Below are 14387 nucleotides of genomic sequence, written 5' to 3' on the forward strand. Positions count from 1 at the left end.
AAACCTTCATTTAAATCATTTTGTAGGCAAAAGGCCATAGAGAGGAATAAAATATTTCACCAGAACTTTTGCAGAGAGCTTTGAAAGAGCATAAATTTCTTATTTATAAGAAATATTGTTCTCTACTACAGAAGATTTTTTTCAGTTGCTGTCATGCATTTAACAGCAGCTGAAGCAGAGGCAGCTTCCCTTCCCTGCGAGCATCTCTCATTCATGACACAACTGAGAAATGAAATAACTCAGAAGATGAAGCCAGAGGAGCACAACGACTGCGGAAAGGGACTTGAGGGGGGAATTGGAAGGGAGCTTTAGGGTCTGACCCTACTTCTACCACAGTTTTAAGAGAGTTTTGTAGATCCTTTTAGATCACAATGGAAAACAGATCTGCCCCGAAAGAGCAACTAAAATGAGTAGTTGTAGGAGACAAAGTGTATTCAAAACAAAACAGCAGCAGCACAATGTAGCAAAATGAATATATTCTGATTCTGTGCATGTAATTTCAGTCTGGAGAGTTACTTTTAATTGATGGGTGCAATTATTAAGAAGCTAGAGAGAAGCAACACTTGTGGAAGCAAACACTTGTAACATCCTCTCCACACATTAGAAAGCACACATTTTAACTCCTAGAAAGAAGATTCCAAAATACTGCTCTTTCCCACATTTCAGCAACAAGTTTAGGTATTTTAGTGACCAACATCAAACAGTGTATTTCAAACAAATTGCCCTGCACATAAATCACAAGAGCAGCCCATACCATATTACAAAGAAAAGCGACGTAAAGAAAAAATTAACCACGCTTTCACAAAAAAGGGTCACGGCAGTTGGCTTCTTTCCCCTGAACTCTTGAATCCCTGGGCTAAGCATGAAGCTCTTTCATCCCCCAACACAAGACACCATATTTCAGCTAACTAACTATAAATCCACTCCAAATATTCCACACTTCCTTTCCAAATGTCAAGGTTGTTTAGTTAATCAGGAATAACAACATTCTGTGGAATAAAATTCCAGTGCAAAACTGCAACCGAGCTGCACAGTCCTTGTGTGCAGTGACATAATCGTGTCCACTTCTTCAGGCACTTACACTGTGTCATCCCACTTACCACCACCAGCTTTTGTTATAATTGCACTGGATTTTACCTCTCAAATCATCCTGCCTAGGATAAAAATCCCTATCTAAGCTCAAACAGTTCATAACTATAGCACTGTATGGAAATTAATAAAAGAACACTGCCACAAAAATCAAGACCAGACATCCTCACTGTAGTAAGTCATTCTAGGTTACACCAATATTTAGAGTCATGAAAAGGCAACAGACTTGTTAAAACCATATCCGTGAAACACGAAGAAGCAGGTTTTGGACAACAGATTGTTCACAATATCTACTTGCTTACTTGAGCCTGTTTAGCACTGACAGTTCATACATCCACCTCGAATCCTGCCTGACTGCAACCAACTTGATACACACAGCTTTTCTAAGTACAGAAAAATCCGCAAGCACGAAGTTCTTTACCATCAAGCCAGAATAATTCTAGCAAAAGCCACTTCCATTGTGCCCTGCAGCAGCCCGGAGATGACAGAAGCCAGGGATGTTTACAGGTCCCATATGAATAATTCAGCGTCAGCATCAGCAACAACTCCCCGGCACTGACAGCGGCCGCGATGCTCGCCCGACACGGAGCTGTGGCCGCAGCACATCCTCAGGAACTACCGCGCTCCTGGCCGAGCCTCAAGGGGACGATTTTGAAGAACTGACCCTTCTTTTAATTTTTTTTTTTTTTAATTTGCACTTCTCCTGCCCACAGCACAAGGATGAACACCCAGCACGGAGATGCTCTGGGATTTCTGCAAAAACTTCCCAGCGAGGGCCACCCCTCGGTGCCCCGCCATCTCCCCGCGCACCCTCAGCGTCAATGGGGGGAGAGCCCCGCGGGCACCGGGCACCCCCCGCCCCTGATCCGACAACCCCCCGCACCCCCTGCGGCTGCCCCACGGGCACCCCCGGCTCCAACGCCCTCCCCCCGGAGACCACAGGGCTCCGTCCCCGTGAGGAGGGAGGAGGACGGGATGGCCGGGCCCCCGCCTCTTCCCCCTCCTCCCCCTCCTCCTCCTCCTCCTCACAGCGGAGGCGCTCAGCCCGCTGCCCCCGCGCCGGCCCGCCGGGCTCCCCGCGCTTACCGAGGCGCGGCGCGGGGGCGGCCCGGGCGGCGGGTGCCGGCGGGTCCCGGCGGGGCTGGGCGGGCGCGGCGTCTCACCTCACCCTCAGCGCCGCCGCCGCCGCCATCTTGCCTCCCCTCCCCCGGCCCCGCGCGCTCCGCCCCCTCCCGCCAGGTCCTGCCAGATACCGAACAAGCCGCGGCGCCGCGGCTCGGTACCTTTCACCGGCTACGGCGGCTCTCTCTTTCCTCAGGCTATGCCAGTGTGTTTTGAGGCACAGGCAGCAACAGACCGAGAAAAGCCACCGGAGAGCTTGGCGGTGGGAGGGTGGGGTGCTATGCCCCTTCCAGGACCGCTGGCCGGTGCGGCGGGGAGGGGCTCCTTCCCCCTCCCGCTGAGGGCCGGGGGGGGCGCGGCCGCCATGAGGCGAACGGGGCCGGGCCCGTGAGGGGCTCCCGGGGCTGGGAGCGCCAGGGAGCCGCAGCGCCCCGCTGGCCCCCGCCGGACCGATGTAAATTGATAATAACCCATAAGGGGCCCGGGCCGCGACCGTGCCGATGAACGCGGCCTCAGGAGCCCCTCACGGGAGCGTCGCCCGGAGCCCGTCCGGACCCGCAGGGCTCTTCCCGCCCCGTCCGCGGTGCTTCCCGCGCTGCCCCTGAGGTCGGGCCCGTGCCCCGGCGACGAATGACTTCCGAAAATGTGAGAGAGGTTTAAATCTCGTAAATGCCTGTTCATTCCTCCCCCGGAATGAGGAGTATGTAGCTCGTTCCCTGCCTTCTCAGGAGTTTCAAATCTGCGCAGCGTCGTACGTGCAAATGTGTAACTCAGGATGTGCTAAAATCACAAATGAATCTCTAATCAGGTTTACTATGGGAAAGATAGAGCGTTAGGCAAGGTTCGATTATTTCATGGTCACAATTTCCATTGAATGGAGAAGTCGTGCCCACATTTGCAGGATGGGTGCCTACACAATTACTGGTTCAGACTGAAAAAGCTGGGGCTCAGCCTGTGGCAGGCAGGATCGCTCAGAAAACACGTGTTGTACCAAGGCTTGTGTGATTACAGTGGTTAAACGTGCCACGCTATGGTGACACGGCAAATCTCCAGGCTGATGCTGGCAGTCTCTAATCCCAACACAAGCCAATGACTCTCGCTTGGAATCACTTGGAAGTTAAAGGATAAAAGAGCCAGGGAAGACCAGTCAGGCATACACTTGCTGAGGTCTGAGCCGCTCCTCAGAACTCTTCGAAATTGTATTCACCTTTTATGCCTTAACTCACCCAGCTCCCACACTCCACCATTGCTCTGTACACTTGTCTTCCATGTTGCCTGTTCGGGAAAGCAAAGTATCCAAGCCATCGTGCATCTGACTGCCTGTTTCATGTTTATTTTAGCACTTCCTGTCTCCTTCTGCTCTGCAGCTTTCTCCAGTGCTTGACTTCACTTACAAACCATACCCAAAAGTTTTCCCCGTTTGCAGCCACACTCGGGATAGCCCAGAGAACGTGTCTTAAGACAAGCTCCTCCTGCCCTGCTTTTGAGCTTCCCCTTAACCCACGTCTCTTCCACAGCAGCCCAGCATGGATAAAAGGTACCACACGCTGAAAATCTCGACTTTCTCGCTGTGAATCACTACTGGTGTACCGGCAGGGCAATACGGCTTTCGCCCAGGGGCACAGCCCGTGCTCAGTGCACACCCTCGGGCCCCGCTCTCGGCTGAGGCCCGGCCAGGGCAGGGTTCCGCTCCTCGCGGGCGGGACACGTTTCCCCGGAGTGGCACAGCCCGGGCCCCGTTTCCGCGGCAGCGGCCGAGCGGCCCCGCCCCGAGGCGGGGACGGGAGGGCGGTGGAGGGGGGGGGGTGGGACCCTTTCGTGCGGCGGAACCTTCGTGCGGCGGCTGGCGCTTCCGGGCGGTGCGGCGGCGGCGCGGGGCGGTCGCCATGGCAGCGGGCCCGTGGAGCTGGGGGACGCCGGCGGCGCTCGCGCTGCCGCCGCTGCTGCTGCTGCTGCTGCTGCTGCTGCTCGGGGGCGCGCGCCGCCTGCGCCGGGGCCGCGCGGGGCCCCGCGGGTGCGCGCGGGGCGGGCGCGCGCTGGTGCTGACGGCGCACCCCGATGACGAGGCCATGTTCTTCGCCCCCGCCCTGCTCGGCCTGCGCAGCGCCGGGGCCGCCCCCGCCGTGCTCTGCTGCTCCGCAGGTGAGCGGGGACCATCCACACACACCACCACCCCCCCCCATCCCTCCGCCGCCAACCCCCGGGGCACGGGAAGGCCGCCGTGATGGCTCCCCACGTGTGTGGCCCTCGCGCCGTGGAAGAAGGTCCCCGGCTGTGGGGAAACTGAGGCACGGTGTGGCCACTGCCCGCCCTGCCCCGTCCCTCGCCTCCCCTCTCCTTTACAAGAGCGTGTCGTGACGGAACAGAGGGGAACGTGTTCAGATTGAAAGTTGCGAGGCTGAGGCCCTTTCAGACTGCATGGCGGTGTCAGTGGGCTGTCAGAGGTGCTGTTTAGCACGGCCTTTTGGCATCTCCCTATAATCCCGTTGTCTTGCAGAAGACTTGTTTGGATGGTCCAGTTTTAATGTCGCGATACATTCTCACATCTAAAATAGCCCTTGAGCTGCAATCCGATCATGGAACAATAGCCCGGAAGGGAATGCGAGGCCGTGCTGTCCATCAGTGCTGGCCTGGAGGCAGCATCGATGTGTCTTCATTTGCTGCAGACAAATGTTTGTTCTCCACGATGTCCGGGGAGGTGCCTCAGCCTGTGCGGTCTGTGTCGGTGCTGCTTTAGCTTTCCCTCAAATCACTTTTTCCTGAGTCACTGGTGTAATTTAAGCTTGTTTGTTTATTTTTTCATGCCTGACAGGAACATGGAAATCAGAGTATCCCTTTGTAATGGCCTCTTACATATTTTAGGACTGTTATCTGCCTTCTCCAGACTAAACAACCTGATTACTTGCAGTCTTCCCTCATAGATCATGTTTTCTAAACCTCTGATCATTCTCCTTTGGACTCTTCCTTTGGTTCATGTAACTTTTGGAAGGGCAGTGATGACAAACTGGAAGCAGCACTGCTGCTCGGGCTGAATAGAGTAGAGAGATTCTTACAGGCTCCACTGTTTGCCCACAGCAAGAACTTTTCACAGCACATGACGCTTTTGTGTTCTTCCTGTGATCTGCTGAAGCTCCAGATTGTTCTGCAGAACTGACACCTGAGCAGTTATTCCATTGTTCAGGTTTCTGTGCATAAGAAACAGCCTCGTTTGAATTGATCTTTCAGACCATATTGCAGTACCAGAATTCTTACACCGAGAGCTGCTTAGCTTTGGGAAAGACCCCCCTGTGCCTTTGGCAACTCCAGCCAGTTCACTGCCAAACTTTCTGTCATTTCCAAAGCTTCCTGTCCTGCCAGACCATCCAGGTGAGAAGACAGGGATTGAACTACTGAAGTCCAGTGGTTTGGTGGCTTCACCGATGGCTCTGCACCTCCCATTCAAGGTTTAATGCAGAGCTTTCATTGTCTCTGCTGGGGGACAGAGGGCTGTGCATCCCATTTGGCTTCTCCACAGCTGTGGGGAGATTACTGAAATGCAACTCTGCCATTTCAATTTTGGGGACTAATACAATGCTGCTGGTAGAGAACTTTCCAAAGAAGTGTCGTGTTTTTATTTATTTTGTTGAATTTTCTTTTCTCTTTACTCCTGATTCAGTGGCATGACACATTCAGTGTGTTTGATGTTTCCTTCTAGGTACTTTCTCACTTGTAAGGAAATGTAGAGGAGAGCACCTTTATGAGCTAAGAGATTTTTATTTTAAAAGCCTCTGATTAGTCTTGGGGGTGATTCAGATGGTTCATCCTCTCATTGTTCGAGTGATTGATGATGACAAGTGAGTTGATCAAAAACACTGCAAATTGTTAGCACTGAGACAAAATCATTACTTAAAAACCATTGTACTTGCAGTTTTCAGTTATCAATCAATTTGACTTAGAAATGAGTTAGAATTACAGCACTGGGAAAAAGAAATCAGTCTTTGACACGCTGAATAATCTTAGATTGAATTAATAACTCAGTCTAGATGTGCTTTGCTCTCTGTAGTAGCTGGCTCTGTTGTGAGTGCTCCATGGCTGAGGTCCAGCAGCTTCAGCCATTCAGCTGGTTTTGATCTCAACAGCTGCCCATTCCTTCTGGTGAGCACTGACATACTCCTGATGTCCTGACACATTTCTGCAGCTCTGGAGCTGTTTCTGTGAGTTCAGCAGAAGTCATGTATTTTGAGAGCAGTGGGAGTGTTTGCATAAAGCATCACCTGCAGTCTGCTGTGACACTGCACTGCAGCAAAAGCTGTTACCTTCCAGCACTGTGTTGGTAATGGCCTGGTAAAAATCAGTCTGAAATGAACCCTCTTGTACTCATTCAGTCATTCCAGACAAGCTGCACTCTTCAGTTCATTCTGCTGGAGCTGGAACTTGCAATCCAAGGTTCATCCCACAGTCAGTCACTGTCAGTCTCCCAAAATCATTCAGTCACAGGCTGTGGGAAGAGGCTTTTTTTTCCTAGTTACTCTTTCCCTCTTTGAAAATTTTACAAAGCTTGCTAGTGATGGCTCAGATTGCAACACTGCTCCAGAGAAATGCTAGATTTAGATGACTCACACCCACAACAATAAAAAGTTCTAGTGTAATTCAAGACAGCTGACTACAGACTTGAATCACACATTAATACTCAACTGTATCTTTTTCATTTTATTACTTCAAAGTTAAAATTGAATTGCAAGTATTGCCCTGCGTAGAGCAACGTTCTGGAAGGGGCATCACAGCTCTGGCTGGGACTTTGCATGGCTGATGCCAAGTAAAAATAAGGGAATGTCAGGGCAAGATGAGAGGAAAATAATTCAGTGAATAAGTAGCCAATGTTTTAAGATAATGAATTCCATTTCCCTGTTGTTCATCTCTGTTACAACTTTCCCAACTGCCTTTATCTTGATTAGGTTTTCTGTCTTCTTTTGCCTCTGTAAGTTTTTGCAATCTTGCCATATCAGTTCTACCTTAATTTCCCTGTGAATGGAACAAGGAAGAAGATGCTGAACTATTTGGACCCCTTGATCTGAACCTAAACTGAGTTAGATGGTGTTGCTGTGTTTGCTGTTTTCAGGAAATTATTACAAGCAAGGAGAGATTCGTAAGAAAGAGCTGGAACAGAGTTGTTGTGTCCTGGGGATTCCTGCTTCTGATGTCACAGTCATTGATCACAGGTAACTGGTTTTCCTTTCCCGTAGAATTCCACTGCAGTTTTAAAGGGGAAAACTTTAAAACTTTTTTTAAAGTGAAAAAAAAGTTCACTTTTACATTCAGGAGAGCTGACTGTGTCATTCCGAAAAACTTGAGGAATCTCAAGAAAGACAATATCTGATATTTTTGTTAATTCTTTTCATAAATCTAATTAATGCAGAAGACAATTCTTTTGCATTATGGGGACCACAGTTCCTAGGTGAAGCTCTGTTCATACAGCATTTAGAATAATGATAACCACACTTGCTGGGATCTGGCACCGTGTGTCTGGGCAGCATGATCACATTTTGTTGTATAACAACTTATTGCAGTGTTAGACAGAAATTCTCTGAATTGCCTGGGGCAGGTTTGTCTGTAGGTGGTCTTTGCAGGGTTAGTGTGGAATTCTGTTATATTTACAATCTGCTTTAGTCCTGGCTAAAGACAAAAGTGAACTGCAGTACTAAAGACAGTCCACAATAACATGACAGTAAAATTCTTCAAAATTAAGCCATGCAAGATCTGTTTTTCTAAGGTGTGGTGTTGTTTCAGCTGTGGGTAGCTGCAGAGGGTGGCAAAGTTGACACTTCTCTGTGCAGAAACTCTTCTGGGAGGGTGATTTAACACTTTGAATCAGTAAAACTTGGAACTACTGTTGTAAAAGCCTCTCAAATTGCCCAATCACTGTCTGTGTATAAGATCTGAATGAGACACTGATTGCTAGGAAACATGATACAAGTGGTTGTTTCACTTATAAACAGCTATCACACAGCCCATAAAGAATATTTCTGTTTATGAAGAAATAATAGCAACATATTGATTTAAAGCCACTCCAGCTAGAACAGTCAGAGTTGAAAAAAACTCCAGCTCCAGGCAGGCCCTTTTCCCATGACCATATTTTCCCTTGAGCTAAGGCAGCAGAAACCACAGTCCAGAATATGAATCTTTTTGAGTTCTTTGCTTTTTTTAGCTCTAGGTTTCTCTCCAAGTTTTCAGCTTGCTGAGGAAAACAGCATAAAAGTTGTTTTTCCTTTGGAATAAAAAGAGATGTTTCCATTCACTTGTCATGAACTGGCTTTGGGTAACTGCAAGTTCTGTAGTACAAGCATATGACAATGCCCAAAACATTCTGGGGAGGAATAAGGAAAAAGCTGCTCAGCTTTGCTAAGCATAAAGTCTGCTCGATGAACCATCTTTGACATTAAAGCCCTGAAGCCACTTGGCTTTTTATCCTCTAAAGTAATGTGAGGTTGGCTGGTGAGTGATGCAAGTTCTGATGCTGCTCAATCATGCCACACACACAGCCCAAGGGAGCTGCTTGTTGCAAATCAGTCTTTGGAAGGTGAGGGCTATTTCAGAGAAATCTCTTGGCTGGTGCCTCTTTCTTACTTTATTACTATTGCACACATTTCTGAACTGATCTGTGTTTCCCCACTGTGAAGGCAGTGCCTGAAATGACAGAGCCATCCCATTGCCCAGAGCTGGGCTGGAATGTACACCATTGCTCCAAGAAACAGGTTTAGATTTGAGGTCTTTATCTCTGAGTTAGATTGCTGTGAGATAACCATCAACCCTTCAACTTTGTTTTGCATTCAGGGAGTAAATGAAGTGAAGTTCTTGATGAATTTTGCTCTGAGGTTGTTTACACAGCAAAGTTAAGTGTGTTTACAGTACATTATTTACTGTGCCATAAATCACCATGTGGATGCTCTTCATGAAACACATCTGTGGATCAGGTGTCAGACTGGTAGAGGATCAGGATTAATTTTTAGACCACACTGAATTTCTAGTGTAGCTGATTTTTAGATACTGTTTTCCCGTGATTTAGACAAAACACTAGGACTCAGGGTTTTTGAAACTTACTCGAAGTTCACGGATTCCCTAAGGTCAATAGTTTCTCTGTGTCTCTTAAGACTTATGTAATTTACAGGCTATACAAAAATATTTGCTGGTATGGCATTATGTGGAACTTGCTAAAGTAATTAATTATTTACCACTAGATTTCAATGTAAATTCGTGCCTAGAGAAAGCAGCTCAGGAGCTGTTCCTCCTTAGCATTTTAAGATCAGAGCCCTTTGGCTCTTTTATTCCTTGCTGAACTCTTCAGAAGATAATTTGCCATCAATGTAAAGAAGGAGCACATTGCTCTGGGAGAGCTGCTGGCCTGCTGCCCATCTCCCATTGCTTACACAAACACTGCATGCTTTACATTAGCCAAGCTGCAGCTTTGTGTTTTGGTAAGGAAAGCCCAAAGGATTGCAAGGTCTGGATCTGCTCCAGCCATTGTAGTGTGGAGCTGAGTCATGCTGCTTCCTCTTTCTTTGTGTCATCTACAAGCGAGTGAGTAGAATTTGCAAGATGTAAAAGGGGAAATAGATTATCAAAGCCAGGTGATTGACTTGCTCTGTCATCTCTCTGGGCAGGCAGGTGTAAGAGCCACATGACATTTGGGACTGTGTGTGAACTTGTGAAGAGAAAGCTTCAGTCAGCCTATGATGAAATCTGTGGTAAACACCAAATCCTTCTTAAGCAGTGCCTTGCCTTAAACAATGCCTCTCTCAAGGATACCCAGGATTCCCAGCAGGACCAGTTCAGTCTCTATCACACAACTGCTCTGCCTGGATCCTTCAGGAGCTGTGTTTGATGTTGCCATTGTATTTGTTATCTCACTTAAAGACAGCTGAAATCTGCACAAATATGCCCCAAACTGTACCCACATTTCAGCCCTAGAAATCTGAGATCACCACACATTTCCTGCAGCAAAGTTCTTTGCTCTGTGGGACATGTCCAGGAGTGGGAAGGGCAGGAATATCTGGCCATGCACACTTGTTCCAGACTAAATTAGATTTGAGCTCTGGACTCTTCCAGCTTGTGACTAGTACAGGTCAGGCACCAGATTTGCAGAGGTGTTCTCTTAGCTGCCATGTCATTGTCACAGCTCCCACACTACACCAACCAGCTGCACTTAGGGGAGAAAAGTTTCACAGTCCACTTTTGTTACCATTCCCACACAACGCTTAACACTTGGAGCAGCCCAGCTCAGAACTTGGGCTTGTGTTGTTCAAAGTTAATTTCTGGACTGTCACAATTATTCCTGCTGCTGAGTAAGGGAGGAGTAGCAAGAGAGTGAGTTCTGAAACTCATGTAAGATAAAGGTCGCTTCATTAATTGTATAAATGTTAATGTAAACTCGGTGCTTTTGGTATATTTTTATCATCTTATGTGCTTCAACAGCAGATTTTCCTATGAGTTAAGCTCCCATTTACAGTGGGCACATCTGCCAATGCTCTGGCTGTCTATTAGTCTGAAACATTGCACATAAAGAGGAGATGATTTCTGATCTGCCTTCTTTTTCTGAAAAGAAGCAGATAAAAGGAAGCCTAAATTATTCTTTTTTTCTAATCTGTATTTTGGGTTCATGGAAAGATAAATATGAGATGTTTTACTGTGGATTCTGAAGCTTTTGTGCACAGTTGTTCTGGACAGAAAGTAAAACTGACTATTAGCATCTTTAATATGACAGAAAATATTTGGCCCAAGTTTGCACTGCAAAGAAAATAATAGCTGAGAACTGTGTAAACTGGAAAATTTTCCATTCACAGTCGGACGCTTACGGCAAACAATGTTACATCTCTTTCCAAGTTTCCATGGAAATTGCACTCCCTTTGCTTTTTTATTATTATTATTTCACTGAAGTCCAAAAGGGCTCTGATCAGACACTGCACAGGAGAGAGGACATCTGCCCATGCATTATCACAGGCTATATTTATGAGGCTGCAGAGAGGCTCAAAATGTTTTTTTTTTTTACATTTTTTATGTAATAATTCTGTGGTGTTGGACTATTTTTTTCCTCCTATAAGATAAATAGGCTTTATTGCACTTCCTCATACTTAACTTCTAACAAACTTCCTTCCATGACCTCTCCATGACAGAGAAATGAGTCTGTAAGGTCATGGGAAAAATATATCCTTAAGTAAATAGTGTGTGTGTCTGGTTGTGGTGATCACAAAGATACAAAAACACTCAGGCCCTTCAGAGAACAAAATATATCACTAGAAATCTGAGGCTTTTTATTAGAATTTAGAAGCACAATCATTAAGTCCATCCCATTGATCCAGTTTGGATTTATTGTCCTTGGGTTTATTGATGGAGGGTGCTGAGTGCACAGAGCTGTTGGATTCTAAAAAATGTGTTCATCTTACTTATTATGTGTTTCCATCACAAAGGTGATATTATTGCCTAATATTTCTTCTTTCCCATTCTAATGTTTTATATTTTGGGATCAGTAGTTAATAGTTTTAATTCTGCTGGAGTAATTGTGGTAATGAGTTACATTTTGTCTTCCTAAGTTCCCCATGGTATCATAGTTTGACATTTTATTTTATTGCTAATTCTAAAAAGCTGATCTGTATGCTGATTAAAATTACTGCCATGCTTTATTCTGGAGGAGCTGCATATTTCAGGAGTGAATGATGGGATTTTCTTAATCTTCCTTATCCCAGCAATGCTGTAAAGGCCTTTTTCCCCCAGAATTTTCTGTAATTAAGAACGACATCTGTGGGACCAGAAATCTGACATGTAAATTGATCACATGCTCAGTGTGTATTGCAGGGAAATCAACTTACATCCCTTGAATCAGCCAAACACACTCAAAATCATCCTGAACACTAACAAGCTTCATCATGACAAAAAGGCAGTTTGTCAGTCAGGTGGGGATCTTGATATTTATCAATCTGTAGCCTAATTTCATTTCTGTTTGGTGTAATTCTGGAAATGTAATTTTTTTTCTTTCTGAGAAGACAATAAAAGATTTGGCCACCTATTTATATTTACATTTCTAAATAGATAATTTTTTCAAAATGCTTTCCCACATGGCAGTTCCTGCTGGCATTTTAGGACCTCAGAACACTTGATAAAAAGGATTATATAAAAGTCTGCCTTCAGGCATCTGCTTTTATAAGTGTTGCTCTATGCAGTAATTTAAGAGGAAATTCTTCTGGGGGTTGAGCTGTCTCACAGCCCTCCAGGAAAGCTGCTTTCTGAAACAAAGCCTTGTATTGCACTAAGTGAGGTTTAGCTATTTTGTCCTGAGTTAGGTATTTTTGTCAATAAGGAAATCTGCCCTTTTTTTCCCCCTGGGGCTGCCATGAACCAGGTTCTTCCTCAGCCTTCCAGCAAAAGGAACTCCCTTGCTGTCCACCAAGGGGGAAAGGGAAAAAGATCCTTTCAGAGCCAGGGGGCCCTGGATTCCCTCAGCAGGGCAATGAGGAGTGGTACCTTTGGAAGCACTCGAGGATTCTCCCTTAGGTGTCAACAGAGACCTGTCCCAGCACATCAGTGAAGTCACAGCAGGGACTGATTGAGGGATAGAGCCTGGCCAGAGGAGCCAAGGGCTCAGAATAAATGCAGGGAGAAAGAAGGAGTACAGCTAGAGGACAAAATGGTTTATGGAAATCAAATCAAAATACTCTGCATTGAAATTTATACTTTGAATTCTCAAGATGATTTTAGCAGAATAAAAACGATGACATACTGATCTCAAAACCTGGAAGATGAGAAGAGGGATCCCAGCCATCCCCTGAAACTGATGAAAGTTTGATTTGACTTAAAAACCATCAGCATTGCTAAGCTTATGGTAAGAAAAGAAATAAAGCTGTGCATAATGGCTGCATTTCAGGAATCTGAAATGCAGGAGAACAGGAAAATCCATTACAAGGAATTTTTTTTTCCTTTTGTTTGTTCTTAGTTCATTCAGAACTTCATTTACTACTCCTTCATGAATGATTTTTGAAAGTCCTCCACATACATTAAAGACAGGCATCATTTTCAGAGCAAAGAAAGCTCCAAGGAGCCATCCTGGATTTGCAGATGGTTCTTGTCCCAGCTTTGCTGTCTCCTGGGGACACAGATTTCCTGGCTGGGAGCCATTCTGTCACTAGAATACTTGTGTCCAAGCAGAAGGAAGTGTCTTTGGGTTTGCTGATTTCCTGTTAAAACATTTTGAGTGGACTTTCTTCATGGTTCCAGGAAGCTATAGAAAGATACAGTCTTTAGATTAAAGCTATTTTCAACAGTTATACCCAGGAGTCCCCTTTTAAGCACAGCAAACTACAACAACCTCTTTATTTTGCTGGTTACACATGGAACAATTCAGTGTGTTATGCCAACAGTGACCCTGAAGAACTAATGGAGAATGACAGGCACTTTCCTTTTGCTTCTGAAGGTTCCCTGCTTTGATAGCCCAGCAACATCTCTGTTAGTCCCTCATTTGAATCTGCAGCTGTTAATTATAGGCAGACACGGGTCTTTTTTCAGAGAAATGCTTAACTCTTACCCTTAAAGAGTAACAATTATATAAATAATCACAGCAAGTTAAAAAGGAGGAACAAACAGAAAAAAAAATCTAGCAGGGATTCTGCTTAAGCTTTTGAATCTCTGCATTCCTCCAAGCTTACTCAGGGAAAATATATTCCTATTTCTGCTGGGAATGCTTTTAAAAGCCTTCTCACAATAATGGATCGGGCATTAATGCCTTGATCACAAGAACTGTGTGGTTTCTTTGTGGATTCTCATAATCTTATTTTAATTGTGGCTACAGTAGAAAATATAAGTACCTCAGTTAAAGTAAATCTGTGAGATCTGAGGCTGTGACATGCTTTGGAAACATCATCCTTTGCATCTGCAATGGACTTGCATTTGCTGCAGGTAATTACTGTATTGGAAAGCAGAGGAGGAGATTTGCAGTCTCTCTTGGGCAAACTCCTCCTTGGGATCCAGTCTAAAGAATTTCAGTTCCATCAGTTCCAGTGGGGGTTGGCCATTGACTTCAGCACGCCCAGGAATTGTCACTGAAACAGTCAACGAGAGAAGACAAAGTCTTATTAAAAAAAATGTTAGTATGGGGAAAGTTGGAAAGGGAACTGTACAACGGGTATTGTGTAAAATGTGTTTTCTCTTAATGA

At 45.8% G+C, this 14387-nt stretch overlaps 2 protein-coding genes across 6 annotated transcripts in view; one reads left to right on the top strand and one right to left on the bottom strand.

Annotated features, from left to right (window-relative positions):
* The window catches only part of NCOR1 (nuclear receptor corepressor 1), a 55400-nt gene extending 53082 nt beyond the window's left edge, over positions 1-2318 (bottom strand). Inside the window, exon 1 of one of the 4 annotated variants that reach the window (XM_068210523.1) lies at positions 2176-2318. The gene's annotated coding sequence lies outside the window, so the exon portion shown is untranslated. Of the gene's footprint in view, positions 1-1510; positions 1908-2175 lie in introns of those variants that run through there. The other 3 variants (XM_068210526.1, XM_068210525.1, XM_068210524.1) reach the window with 3 other exon arrangements.
* A 1760-nt stretch (positions 2319-4078) lies between these two features.
* Positions 4079-14387, top strand: part of PIGL (phosphatidylinositol glycan anchor biosynthesis class L) — a 51876-nt gene continuing 41567 nt past the window's right edge. The window contains exons 1-2 of one of the 2 annotated variants that reach the window (XM_068210552.1): positions 4079-4353; positions 7310-7409. In XM_068210552.1, coding sequence (XP_068066653.1) covers positions 4098-4353; positions 7310-7409 — 356 coding nt within the window. In that variant the 5' untranslated portion in view covers positions 4079-4097. The remainder of the gene's footprint in view (positions 4354-7309; positions 7410-14387) is intronic. The other variant, XM_068210553.1, reaches the window with a different exon arrangement.

Source organism: Anomalospiza imberbis, chromosome 20 (assembly GCF_031753505.1).
Source record: "Anomalospiza imberbis isolate Cuckoo-Finch-1a 21T00152 chromosome 20, ASM3175350v1, whole genome shotgun sequence".
Taxonomy (NCBI): domain Eukaryota; kingdom Metazoa; phylum Chordata; class Aves; order Passeriformes; family Viduidae; genus Anomalospiza; species Anomalospiza imberbis.